This window comes from Entelurus aequoreus, linkage group LG04 (genome assembly GCF_033978785.1).
Source record: "Entelurus aequoreus isolate RoL-2023_Sb linkage group LG04, RoL_Eaeq_v1.1, whole genome shotgun sequence".
NCBI lineage: Eukaryota > Metazoa > Chordata > Actinopteri > Syngnathiformes > Syngnathidae > Entelurus > Entelurus aequoreus.
Window position 1 is genome coordinate 23,758,577 of NC_084734.1, and position 13,608 is coordinate 23,772,184.

General features: G+C 39.1%; 1 protein-coding gene across 2 annotated transcripts in view; it reads left to right on the plus strand.

Moving 5' to 3' along the window:
* pmt (phosphoethanolamine methyltransferase) overlaps nt 1-13,608 on the plus strand; it is a 47,127-nt gene that overhangs the window by 12,391 nt on the left and 21,128 nt on the right. Inside the window, exons 2-4 of one of the 2 annotated variants that reach the window (XM_062044403.1) lie at nt 228-407; nt 2,284-2,455; nt 10,660-10,815. In XM_062044403.1, the coding sequence (XP_061900387.1) occupies nt 2,295-2,455; nt 10,660-10,815 (317 nt within the window). In that variant the 5' untranslated portion in view covers nt 228-407; nt 2,284-2,294. Of the gene's footprint in view, nt 1-227; nt 408-641; nt 697-2,283; nt 2,456-10,659; nt 10,816-13,608 lie in introns of those variants that run through there. The other variant, XM_062044402.1, reaches the window with a different exon arrangement.

Below are 13,608 nucleotides of genomic sequence, written 5' to 3' on the forward strand. Positions count from 1 at the left end.
ACATATGTACTGTATGTATTTATATACTATATATATATATATATATATATATATATATATATATATATATATATATATATATATATATATATATATATATATATATATATATATATATATATATATATATATATATATATATATATATATACACAGTGTAATGTGTGTGTGTAGCTAGATATAGATAAGATGAGATTTTTCAATAGTTGTCAATGTTTTCTCCCCAGAGTTTTTCCCTCTTTTCAACTGCACCATGACGCAATGTTGCGTAATGGCTGCATGCCATTGCGCAAAGTTCCAACGTGTCAGCACAAAAAAAAAAGAGAGAGAGGAGATTGTCTGACTGACAGACTGTGGGCAGCCGGACTTCTTCTTCTTCGTCTTCTTCTTCTTCGTCGCCTTCTCATGTGAGTCTCCTCCACTCGATGACATGTGCCCTCTCCTGTCTGTGCTGTTCTACATCTATTCTACATTTGAGTGGGACACCACACGGTGCCACTCTTCCAGTCCACTCCCACTCCCACTCCCTCACCCTTGCTTCATCCAGATTGGACACATTCTCATGGCCAGGTTCTCGCACCTCACGGCCTCCTCTTATATAAGCTGCATCATGCAGGTCCAAACTGCACAGCCGTGTTTCAGCGGACAACCGCCTCTCCCTTCGTCTGCATTTGTCAGAGAGCACCATGGAGCACGGTATGTGGAGAGGGATGATTTGTTGGCGGTCTCCACGGTGGTCACATGACCTGCAGAGGATTGATTATAACACGTGTACTTGATGCTTGATGCTTTGTCACTTTTGGGGGCACAAGGAGAAAATGTCTACGCTTTTACAGTATTTTATTCTCTTTTGTCAACTTGGATTACAGTAATTAAATTAAATCTAATCACATGTCGTAAAATACAGTAGTAAATCAGTTTTTTCATCGGATTCGGTTTTTCGCTTACCGCCGCTGTAATCGTACAGTCAAACATTGCCAGCGACAAACTACAGTAGTACCTCAACTTAAGAGTGTTTTGAGATAAGAGCAGTCTCTTGGCTGATCGTTACGCTTTAAGTTGCAGGCTAAAATTTGAATTACAAGCGGGTGATATTCTTTGAATGGGAAAAAAAAGAAATCACCAAAAACATGACCGAGCGTGTCGCCAACTTGGCGCAGCAATTGGAGAGTGTCGCTGCTAGTCCACGCCGTACTGAAGCGGAACACCGACCAAGAATGTTAAAAGGCGGACATTTATCCTTGAAAATATGGAAAAACTGCTGATGATGTGTTTGACCGAGAAGCAGCTAAATGGAGACACTGTAGAAGTCCACTGTCTAAAGTAAATACTGTACATTATTATTACATTACTCCATAAAACTACCGTAGTTGTTTGTACTACATTATATTACATTGTTTCATACAATATTTCCTATCTACTGTAAGTATTCATTTATTTTTCTAAAGAGATGTTGCGTGTTGAAATTGTGCCATTTCGGAGGACTTTTCGTTGATTTGAGACACAAGTGTTTTGAGTTAAGAGATCCGTCACAGAACCAGTTAAGCTAGTCAGTTGAGGTATTTTTGTAGTCCGTTTTCCGGAATGGAGTACCCAAAACAAAGAAACCCACATGTTGTCACCAACATGTGAGATTCTTTGTTTTGGGCCTTGTAAAATAAGCCACGATGGGGCCAAAGAAAGTTGTGAGTGCCAGCACTTTGATAAATAGACGCTTTTGAATTGAAAATACGCTCCGTTGTTCATTGCCATATTTGCCGACAAGAGTCTTCAATAAAGGTAAAAGTGATATTTAATGTTCAATTATCCAAACAATAATCATTCTTAAGTAATCTGACCTTTTGAAAGGAATCACAAACAAAAACCGAAGAGCCATTGTTATACAAATGTAACATCTGATGCAATAAGACACTTTTTATCACGCGTGAGGAACTTACCTAAATGGAAATTAATTCAAACTAATACAAAAAAAATACAAATTTTGATTGTTAAATGCGATTATATTGTATAAAATGATACTCTATGTACATTACAATTGGTTTTCACTTGTGTCTATTAGATGATGTATCGTTTTTGTGCATTGCATGAAAGCTACTTGACTGGTTTACACACATCCAGGAAATGTGTTTATGGTAAACATCCAGTTTGAGATTATTTTTGGTTGTTTCTTTCATGACAGGAAGCTTTCGTAACATCTTATTTTGTTTTTCTGGCGTCTCAATTATCCGCAAGTCGTTATTATCTTCCTGGAACTGGTTATTGACTAAGTGGTGTTGTGTGCAGTGCGCGGCACCATGACAGAGTTCTGGAAGGAGCACTCCAAAGAGGCCACAGTGGAGGAGATGATGCTGGACTCGCATGCCCTTGAGCTGACTCAGCAGGAACTGCCCGAGATCTTGTCCATGCTTCCTGGTCTGGATGGATGTCGAGTGCTGGAACTGGGGGCCGGCATCGGGTGAGCACACAATAGGGGGCTGCGTAGAGGCCTTAACAAGGGGCTACTGTAGGGACTTGCGTCATGAAATGTTAATTATTAGATTAATTACTGCAGAGGACATTAGATTACTTTAGATTAGACACAATTGTATTGATTCCCTGGGTGTGTGCCCTCAAGGTTCCACTAGCAGATATCAGGTATGCAGACCGTGGCAATAGCAGCAGGTACCTCAACTTGAGAGTGTTTGGAGATTAGAGCTGGCTGTCTCCCAACTAATTGTTACGCTTTAATTTTCAAGCAAAAATTGGAGTTACAAGCAAGGACCTAACGTGATAGCATCGGGCTTAACTGCAGATAGAAACAAAATAAATAAACCCCTGACTGGAAGGATAGACAGAAAATCAACAATACTATTAAACCATGGACCTGTAACTACACGGTTAATGCTTTCCAGCCTGGCGAAGCCTAACAATGCTGTTGCTAACGACGCCATTGAAGCTAACTTAGCTACGGGACCTCACAGAGCTATGCTAAAAACATTAGCTATCCACCTACGCCAGCCAGCCCTCATCTGCTCATCAACACCCGTGCTCACCTGCGTTCTAGCGATCGACGGAGCGACGAAGGACTTCACCCGATCATCGATGCGGTCGGCGGCTAGCGTCGGATAGCGCGTCTGCTATCCGTCTCAAAGTCCTCCTGGTTGTGTTGCTGCAGCCAGCCGCTAATACACCGATCCCACCTACAGCTTTTTTCTTTGCAGTCTTCATTGTTCATTAAACAAATTGCAAAAGATTCACCAACACAGATGTCCAGAATACTGTGGAATTTTGCGATAAAAACAGAGCTTTTTGTATTGGATTCAATGGGCTCCGAATACTTCCGTTTCAACGATTGACGTCACGCGCATACGTCATCATACATAGACGTTTCCAACCGGAAGTTTCGCGGGAAAATTAAAATTGCACTTTATAAGTTAACCTGGCCGTATTGGCATGTGTTGCAATGTTAAGATTTCATCATTGATATATATATATAAACTATCAGACTGCGTGGTCGGTAGTAGTGGGTTTCAGTAGGCCTTTAAGTTGTGGTCCGTAAAGCCAAGAGCTATTGATACTGTTTTAGTGCATTTATCAGGAACATTAGTGAATAGGTGGTCAATGCATTTGGATGACTTTAGCCCATTTCTATTTATAGTTGATCTGGTTGGTAGTGTAATGGTCTGTGTGAGGATCCAGGCATTAGTTACAGCAATAAGTTTCTTTTTCAGCGGGCACATAGCGGACCAATCAATGTTTGTGTCCCCAGTAAAATATATCTCTCTGTTCTCATCACTAGATTTATCCAACATCTTGCATATTAAATCCAGGTATTTTATATCGGCACTAGGTGGTCTACAGCAGCACCCAACCAGTATGGGTTTGGTCTGTGGCAGGTGAACCTGGATCCACTGGGCCTCAATATCAGCCAACATTAAATCATGTCTTACGTTCACAGGAATGTGACTCTGCACATACACAGCTACACCGCCACCATATCTTGTTCTATCCTTCCTAAAAATTGTGTATCCATTTACAGCTAATTCAACATCCTCAAAAGAGGAGTCAAGATGGGTTTCAGATATTGCCATAATGTGTATATCATTAGACTTCATTATCATACATAAATCAGGGATTTTATTTCTTAAGCTACAGATATTCAAGTGAGCCTTTGCCGGGTAGTTTAAGGTTGTATGAAACCATGATGAAGAGAGAGAGCGATTTATGACTTATATTGCTTTTTACAATTGAGCCTGAAACACAGTAGTGTAGGCCTGCTTTGAGGCATAAAAAGCCGTACAGGTAGACATATACAACAACGCCCAACTAGTACATAGGCATGACGTCTGCAACTGCAGCAAAAAACTAAAGAATAAAAAAAACTAAAGAATAAAAAAGGGAAACAATGAGTGACAGTCATTATGTGTGTGTGAAAAGTGTCCATGAGTAGACACAGGGGTCCTACCTCGCCGCAGATAGTTCCTCAGATATCGAATTTGTCCAAATCACTGATGTCGTTGATGACCATGACTTTCTCCTCATCAGCTTGATAAACACTTTACTGGCAGTCCATGTAGACTGAATTTTGCTTTGCTTCCTCAGGATTCGTGCGTGCCTGGCGATCTCACCATTCCTTTTGGTGAGGTGTTCGTTAATGTACACCTCCGTTCCTTTTAATTTGCGACCCCGTTTTAGGATCGCAATCTTGTTCTTTCTGTTGGTGAAGCGAATGATGATCGCTGGTGTCGCTCCTTTGGTTCTCGTAGGCAGGGTGTGACAGGCTTCAATGTCGCACCTGTCCACGGAGATCCTCCTGCTCCCCAAAAAGCAGACAACCAGCTGCTCCAGCGATTCCGCCTCCGACTCAGACTAACTAATTTACCAACAAACCTGGGCCTGGACATGGATGTGTGTCTCCTGAAAGTAGCAGGCAGATTGAGATAACAATTTGAACATCCATTCGGCTTGCCATTCGGTTCTTCCTGCTCTCCCTACCTTGTGGTGCTTTGAGTCGGACCCGGGAAGACGTGTTGTGAAGGACGGCTTTACCGAGCCCAGGATGTTTTTGTAAGTATCAGTCATTGCTCATTTGCACCATAGTCAAGGAGAATGAGTCTAACGCCAGGAAAGAAGGTTAGAATAATATCTATACGACAGACATTTATCCATGAAACTATGGACAAGCTGCTGATGGTGTGTTTGACGGAGAAGAGCTCTGTAGAAGCCCACTCTCTGAGGTAGATGTTGCTGTTATTATTACTTTACTTCATAATACTACTGTAGTTGTTTGTACTACATTCTATTGTATTGTTTTTCATACAATATTTTTTATATAAATGTTTGTTTTTTCTTTTTAAAATGCATGTTAAATTTTGAAATTAATGGATTCTAATTCACTTCAGTGGGAGACGTGTGTTTGGGGTCATTGTCCTTGTTGGAACACCCAAATGCGCCCAAGACCCAACTTCCGGGCTGATGATTTTAGATTGTCCTGAAGAATTTGGAGGTAATCCTCCTTTTTCATTGTCCCATTTACTCTCTGTAAAGCACCAGTTCTATTGTCAGCAAAACAGGCCCATAGCATAAGACTACCACCACCCTGCTTGATGGTAGGAATGGTGTTCCAGGGATTAAAGTCCTCAACTTTCTCTTCCAAACATATTGCTGGGTATTGTGGCCAGACAGCTCAATTTTTGTTTCATCTGACATCACATGGACGAAGATGAGACCTTCTCGAGGAAAGTTCTGTGGTCAGATGAAACAAAAATTGAGCTGTTTGGCCACAATACCCAGCAATATGTGGATAGCTACCAAAAGCGCCTTATTGCAGTGAAACTTGCCAAGGGACAGTAACCAAATATTAACATTGCTGTATATAATCCATAAAAGAACCAAACTTCATGAATGTTTTTTGTGACCAACAAGTATGTGCTCCAATCACTCTATCACAAAACAATAAAAGTTGTAGAAATTATTGGAAACTCAAGACAGCCATGACATTATGTTCTTTACAAGTGTATGTAAATGTTTGATTCTGATTCTGTAAATGTTTAATTGTTTCCAAATGGTGTCTGTAACACAGCAGTAAAACGGCTCATGGACCCACTAGCACCGGAAGCTAGCTCTCCAATCAGCTAAACATACTCTATAACTCTACGGTGACGTTTTGGTAACAATACAAAAATAATGCCATTGTAAGTTAATAATAGACAGACACTCGTAAACGTGTTAGCATTTTAGTTAATGCTTAGGACGCTTGTATTATTAGTGTTTTCATGCATATGTATGCATGAAAACACTCCTACAGACATAGGTGTGATTTAAAAAAATATATTTTTACAAAAAATTGCAGAAAAAAAGCAAGATACATATGCAGGAATATGAGTTCAAATAAATAATAATATAACCTGTCATTATTTACTATGATTATAAATGTTTTAAAGACCTTTATTATCCAATCTAATCCGTTACATCACTAACGCCTGCATTACTACACTGAAAAACCAGTCCACGTTTTGACTGTTACCTTAGCAAAGTTGAGCCAGACCACAGCAGCATTAAGGCTTCACAACACTGCAGGGTGGGATGTCCAATTTAGATTTTTTTTTGGCAAATCTAATCTTTTTATGTACCGGTAGTCATTACAAAAAAAATTAGTCCAGACTCATTTGTGAAGCCAAATTGACACGAATACAGATATGTCATGACGTCACACGTCCTGCATTGTTTACGGAAGTAAGCATGCTCAAATTCTAGTTGTCTCAGTTGTGGCGCATTAATAGGTGGAAAAGAATACAAAGATGCTAAAAGAGATTTTCTCCTTCCATTCTAAGTTGCATTCTAAGACGACATGAATACCTTTTTTTTCAGAAAATGAATCCATCCATCCATTCATCCATTTTCTACCGCTTTGGAAAATGGGAGGACTTTTTTGACTGCCCGTTGCCATGGGATGCCATATTCAAACTAATCTATAAAACCACTATCGATGTGCAAAATCGTTATTTTCAAATTAAAATTATTTATAACTTTACCCACAGGGAAAATGTTAAAATTATGGAATATGACAGAGTCAGATGATTGCCGATTTTGTTGTCAGGAGCCTGAATCCACCCTGCATTTGTTTTGGTATTGTCGTATTATGTCTTTGTTTTGGGTGGAAGTTGAAAACATGTGTTTAAGGATTGGTTTGTTTATGAAGCTTAATGTGGTTTCTGTTATTTTAGGAGAGTTCATTGACAATCATGATTTAGTCAATTTAATTATAGTACTCGGTAAAATGTTTATTTTTAAGGCCAAAAACAGATATTCACTTAGTATTACTTTCTTTAAAACATTTATTCAGTATTTTCTAACTTTAGAAAGTTACATGGTTGAAAACGATAATGATGCCAAAAAACATTAAAAAAAAAGATGAGAAGTCCTCAAAGGCTTATTTTGAAAGTATAATTATGTTTATAGATTATATGATATCTGTTGTTGTGTTCCCTAATTTGAGTGACCTGGACATAATCTGGACTGTACATAAATGCTTATTTTGAAAATGTAATTTTGTTTATAAATTATATGCAATCTGTTGTGTTCCCTAATTTTTTTCTGTGTACATGAATGAAGGTGTGTGTTGCTGAGTCCGACTTGGACATTATCTGGACTGGGCCTGGTTTAAAAAACCCTTTAAACAAATCTAATTTCATTGACAACCTGGTCTGTTGAAGATAAGGCCCTTTTTTTAAAAATAAAATAAAATAAGATGAATAAATCAAAAACATTTTCTTGGATAAAAAAGAATGTAAAACAATATAAAAATAATTACATAAAACATAGTAATTAATGAAAATGTTAGTGGACCAGCAGCCTATACAATCATGTGTGCTTCAGGGACTGTGTCCCTTGCAGATGTGTTGTCTATGTTGTGGGAACCAGAATATTGGTAGCAGAAAGAAATAACCCCTTTTGTGTGAGTGGGTGTGGATGAGTGTGCATGGGGAGGGGGGGGGGGGGGTTTGGGTTGATGCACTGATTGAAAGTGTATCTTGTGTTTTTTCTATGTAGATTTAATTTAAAAAAAATTTTTTTTTATTTTTTTATTTTTTTATTTTTATTTTTTATTTTTTTAGAACAGGCCCGCGGGCGACTCATCTGGTCCTTACGGGCGACCTGGTGCCCGCGGGCACCGCGTTGGTGACCCCTGGTCTATAATATTGCTGACAGAAAAATAACTTCCCTATCATATGATAGGCAAAGCACACTACTACAGCTTTGCAGTACAGGTGTTCTACTTCAACTTCATTGATGTAGATTAATAGCCTTTTTGACTCATAGTCAAAAAGGTAGAATTCTATGGGTGGTTTTTTTCATCTTCACTTGTATCATTTTCACCATAAATGGCAAGTTATTGTGATAGTCCATATCACCCATCCTATTAGTCAGGTGTGGCCTGTGGGTCTTGAATTTGTTACATGTATTCAGTGTTTGTTGTGTAATTCTAATACAGTGCCAAAATGTTGTGAGCAAAAATATCTTTCAAGTGCAACATTTCTTAATGAACCTCCTGGGGGCTAAGCCCCCCCCCCCCCCCCATGTTCTTCAAACCTAGTGACGTCCCTGCCGACAGACTTCACACATGATGTTTAAGTTGTACTGTTGAATTTACAAACGTTGATTGGAGTGAGGATGTCGTTGTGGCTTGTGCAAGCCTTTGAGACATTTGCGATTGAGGGTCATATAAGTAAACTTTGATTGATTGATTGATTGAGCAAACTCGTTCAAAAGATGGCGCCATAGCATAAACAATGAGTCCAAAAAAACCTTCAGTTTTCCCCTTAGTAATTATATTCCTACAACTCAATTCCGCATTGAGTTTAAGATTTTAGTCCTGACATTCCGTGCGTACATCACTGATGCCCCTACTCCTCAGGATGCAGCCTCCGGTCTTCAGGCCAGGGACTTCTAAAGATCCCAAAAACTCGTTTTAAAACCTGTGGAGACCTGGCATTCGAGGCTATTCCAGACTCTGGAACAATTTGCACCGTGATCTTGACTGTGTTGAAACTTTTAAGAAACATTTGAAAACTTCTCTTTTTAGTAAAGCTTTTAGTTAATGCACCTTTAACTATCATTGTTAATCCACTTGGTATCCTTTTTGAATATGTTGCCCCTGTTGTTTTAATTGAATTGTTGTTTTACTTCACCTATGTTTTGTACAGTGCTTTGTAGGGCTGGGCGATATATCGATATACGCGATATATCGCGGGTTTGTCTCTGTGTGATATAGAAAATGACTATATCGTGATGTTCGAGTATACGTTCTCACGCAGTTGCTTTTAGCTGCTGGCATTACACTACAGGCTCTCCTCGCTCTTTCCTGTGTCTCCTTCTCAAGACAGACAAGCGCTCCTTCTTACACACGTCACATACTGTCACGACATACGTCACATACGTATACGCCCTCGCGCAGCAAAGAGGTAGCAGCATGGGTAACGTTAGCTGTGATGCTGGCACAGCCGTGCGAGTGGTAATACGAGAGAGAAAAGGTGCAAACCCGGTAACAAATGAAGAAATATTTAATTCCCCCATAAAACAGCAGGGGGTCCATCGTCTGGCGGTGGTTTGGCTTCAAGTGGGAATATGTCGAACAGACAACCGTAATTTGTCAAGTGTGGGGCGAAAGCATTGCTATAAAAAGTAGCATTACTGCTAATATGTAGCATCATTTGAAAAGTCACCTGCTAGAGAATGAAGAGTGCTTACTCCGCATGTCACACGCCCACACCATCAAAATGCCGAGGTAAACATTTCCAGATCAACACCGTATGAAAAAAATAGTGATTTTTTTAGTTGTGATTTCCTTCTCTGCATGAAAGTTTTAAAGTAGCATATATTAATGCAGTATGAAGAAAAATGTTTTAATGTAGACACATATAATCATCATACTGCTGTGATTATATGCATCAAGTGTTCATTCAAGGCTAAGGCAAAATATCGAGATAAATATCGTGTAAAATAAAATAACGCGATATTAAAAAAACGCCATATCGCCCAGCCCTAGCGCTTTGTGATTTTATCTGTGAAAAGCGCTTTATAAATAAAATATTCTTACTTACGTACTTACTTACTTACTTACTACATTTTCCGTGAATTAGTCTCAAAAGTGTTTGATTTTCAACTTTTACATATTGTATTTGACACAAAATATGTAAAAAGTGACTGACATATGCTAGTAAAACTTATTTAGTTGTATTACCTTTATTTAATTTGACCAAAAGAAGAGGTGTAAGTGATAGTTAATTTTCTTTAGCACGTTAAAACACAGCAACTAATTAGCATTGTAAACGTACCAAAGTACCAAAATATCAACATTAATTGGTTATAAAGCTCAGTTGATTGATAATGCTGTAGATTTATTTGCTATTGCTATAGTCATTTAAAAAAAATCCAAATACAATGTGTTGTATTGCACACAATTCTCATGAGAGGCGTTGCTTACATTTGAATTCATCATCAAAGCTACAATTAATGTGTGTCCAGATATGCTAGGCAACTAAATAAAGTAAAGACCAATTTGTTTGATCTCAGCTTATATTACTGAATCTTGTGAGCATGTATCCTGGGAAATATTGACATATTTCAGGGTCCTGCAAACACACACAGCCTATATTGTGCTTATATTATAAATTACAGGCGATACACCAGCCACCTGCTGACACGGGCGGCCCATGTGACCGCTGTGGACTTCATGGAGAGTTTCGTGGAGAAGAACCGTCAGAACAACAGTCACCATAGCAATGTTACCTTCCTTCAAGCTGATGTCACGAAGCTGCAAATGCCCCAAAACAGGTATGTATTAAAACTTTTTGTACACTGACATTTTTTAACACTGAATTTTTAAACTGAATTTTGATAGCAAATTTGTTTTCAATTAAATTGTCAGCATAATTTAATGTAAAAAAAAAAACATCCATCCATTTCTCGCTTTTTATCCGTGTCCGGGTCTCGGGGACAGCAATCTAAGCAGAGATGCCCAGACTTCCCTGTCTCCACCTCCTCTAGTTCCACAAGGGGGACACCGAGGCATTCCCAAGCCAGCTGTGAGATCTAGTCCCTCCAACGTGTCTTAGGTCTGCCCCGAGGCCTCCTTCCAGCTGGACATGCCTGAAACAGCTCCCCAGGGAGGTGTCCAGGAGTTATCCATGGTAAATGCCCAAGTCATTTCAGCCGGCTCCTCTCGACGTGAAGGAGCAGCGGCTCTACTCCGAGTCTCTCCCGGATGACAGAGCTCCTCACCCTATCTTTGAGGGTCATCCCAGACATCCTGCGGAGGAAACTCATTTCTGCTGCTTGTATTGGTGACCTTGTCCTTTCAATCATTACTAGGGATTATGTTCGAAACCGGTTCTCCCGGTTGTTCGATAAGAAATGAACCGATTCCATGGACTCAAATCCCTTTTTGAGAACCGGTTCCTGTTATCGAGGCCATATAGTAAAGAAAAAGAGTTGGTTCTTTATTCGAATCCCTTCCCACGAAATGCCCTGTGGTACGGCAATGTTATCCCCATTTGATTGTAGACTCTTACTGACACCTTGTGGCGATATGCAAATACTACGCGTCATTAGTTTGGGCACTTCCAGGTTGGCGACGTCTGTTCAGTTCATGAGACAATTGAGCAGTAGACAAGTTGTGTTAGCTCTTACAAGCCTTGGAAAAGATAAGTCGGTAAGAAAACTGTTTAACTTGTTTATGTAACTCAATATTAAGGTGGAGAGTGATTAAATTTGATACTAAGATGTTTATTGAAAAACGATTTTTGTGCACTGTCTCAATGGATGTTTTGAGGACTTAAAATGGCTGCCAGTCGTGTATTTCCACCATCGAAATAGTTTCAACACTCAGAAGTATTTGTTTGACTGTATATTTGTGTGAAGCTAATATTTGTATATTGTGTATTAAATTTCAGTATGTTAATTGAATCACATAGCTTATACATTTGTCATTGTGTGTATTTCAGTTTAAAAAAATAAAAAATAACAGTCCAGTGCAAGACAAAAGTAAAGATAGGAAAAGACAAAGCAAGATCAACAACAATAAAGAGCCTAAATGGATAAATCTGCTTTGGAACTTTATTAAACGTCTTGGTTTGTTTGTTAGCTGTCTGCCTGTGTGTGTAGTTAGTATGTTCCAATAGCAGCAGAAGTGCACTTTTTGGAGAGCTGTATTATTTTCAGTTTTGTGCCCAAGGGACTGATTTTATTTAAATGATAAATGATAAATGGGTTATACTTGTATAGCGCTTTTCTACCTTCAAGGTACTCAAAGCGCTTTGACAGTATTTCCACATTCACCCATTCACACACACATTCATCAGGAGCAAGGGTGAAGTGTGTCTTGCCCAAGGACACAATGGACATGACTAGGATGGTAGAAGGTGGTAGAACCCTCCGATTGCTGGCACAGCCACTCACTCTACCAACTTCGCCACGCTGTCCCCAACACTATATCATTATTTATACACCTATAGATCACAGAGACAGGTTGTTTTTGTGTTACTGTATATATTTGTTTTTCTGAAAAATCCAACTTGATATACTTTGGGTAACAAGAGTCAAGATTTATTTATTTTATTTTTTTAGGGGGGTAACAGTCAATATTTATTTATTTATTTAATTTAATATTTTTCTTATGAAATAAAAGTGAGCTTTTGTTAAACCAAATATTGTGTTTTTTTCCATATACAACAACCTATCTGGATTCGATAAGAGAATCGATAAGGAATCGATTCAATAAGAGGATTCGATAATGGGCTCGAACTCGATAATGTCTTATCAAACATCATCCCTAGTCATTACCCAAAGCTCATGACCATAGGTGAGGGTAGGAACGTACAAACCCCGTTTTCATATGAGTTGGGAAATTGTGTTAGATGTAAATATAAACGGAATACAATGATTTGCAAATCCTTTTCAACCCATATTCAATTGAACAAGATATTTGATGTTCAAACTCATAAACTTTTTTTTTTTTTTGCAAATAATAATTAACTTAGAATTTCATGGCTGCAACACGTGCCAAAGTAGTTGGGAAAGGGCATGTTCACCACCGTGTTACATGGCCTTTCCTTTTAACAACACTCAGTAAACGTTTGGGAACTGAGGAGACACATTTTTAAAGCTTCTCAGGTGGAATTATTTCCCATTCTTGCTTGATGTACAGCTTAAGTTGTTCAACAGTCCGGGGGTCTCCGTTGTGGTATTTTAGGCTTCATAATGCGCCACACATTTTCAATGGGAGACAGGTCTGGACTACAGGCAGGCCAGTCTAGTACCCGCACTCTTTTACTATGAAGCCACGTTGATGTAACACGTGGCTTGGCATTGTCTTGCTGAAATAAGGAGGGGCGTCCATGGTAACGTTGCTTGGATGGCAACATATGTTGCTCCAAAACCTGTATGTACCTTTCAGCATTAATGGCGCCTTCACAGGTGTGTAAGTTACCCATGTCTTGGGCACTAATACACCCCCATACCATCACAGATGCTGGCTTTTCAACTTTGCGCCTATAACAATCCGGATGGTTCTTTTCCTCTTTGGTCCGGAGGACACGACGTCCACAGTTTCCAAAAACAATTTGAAAT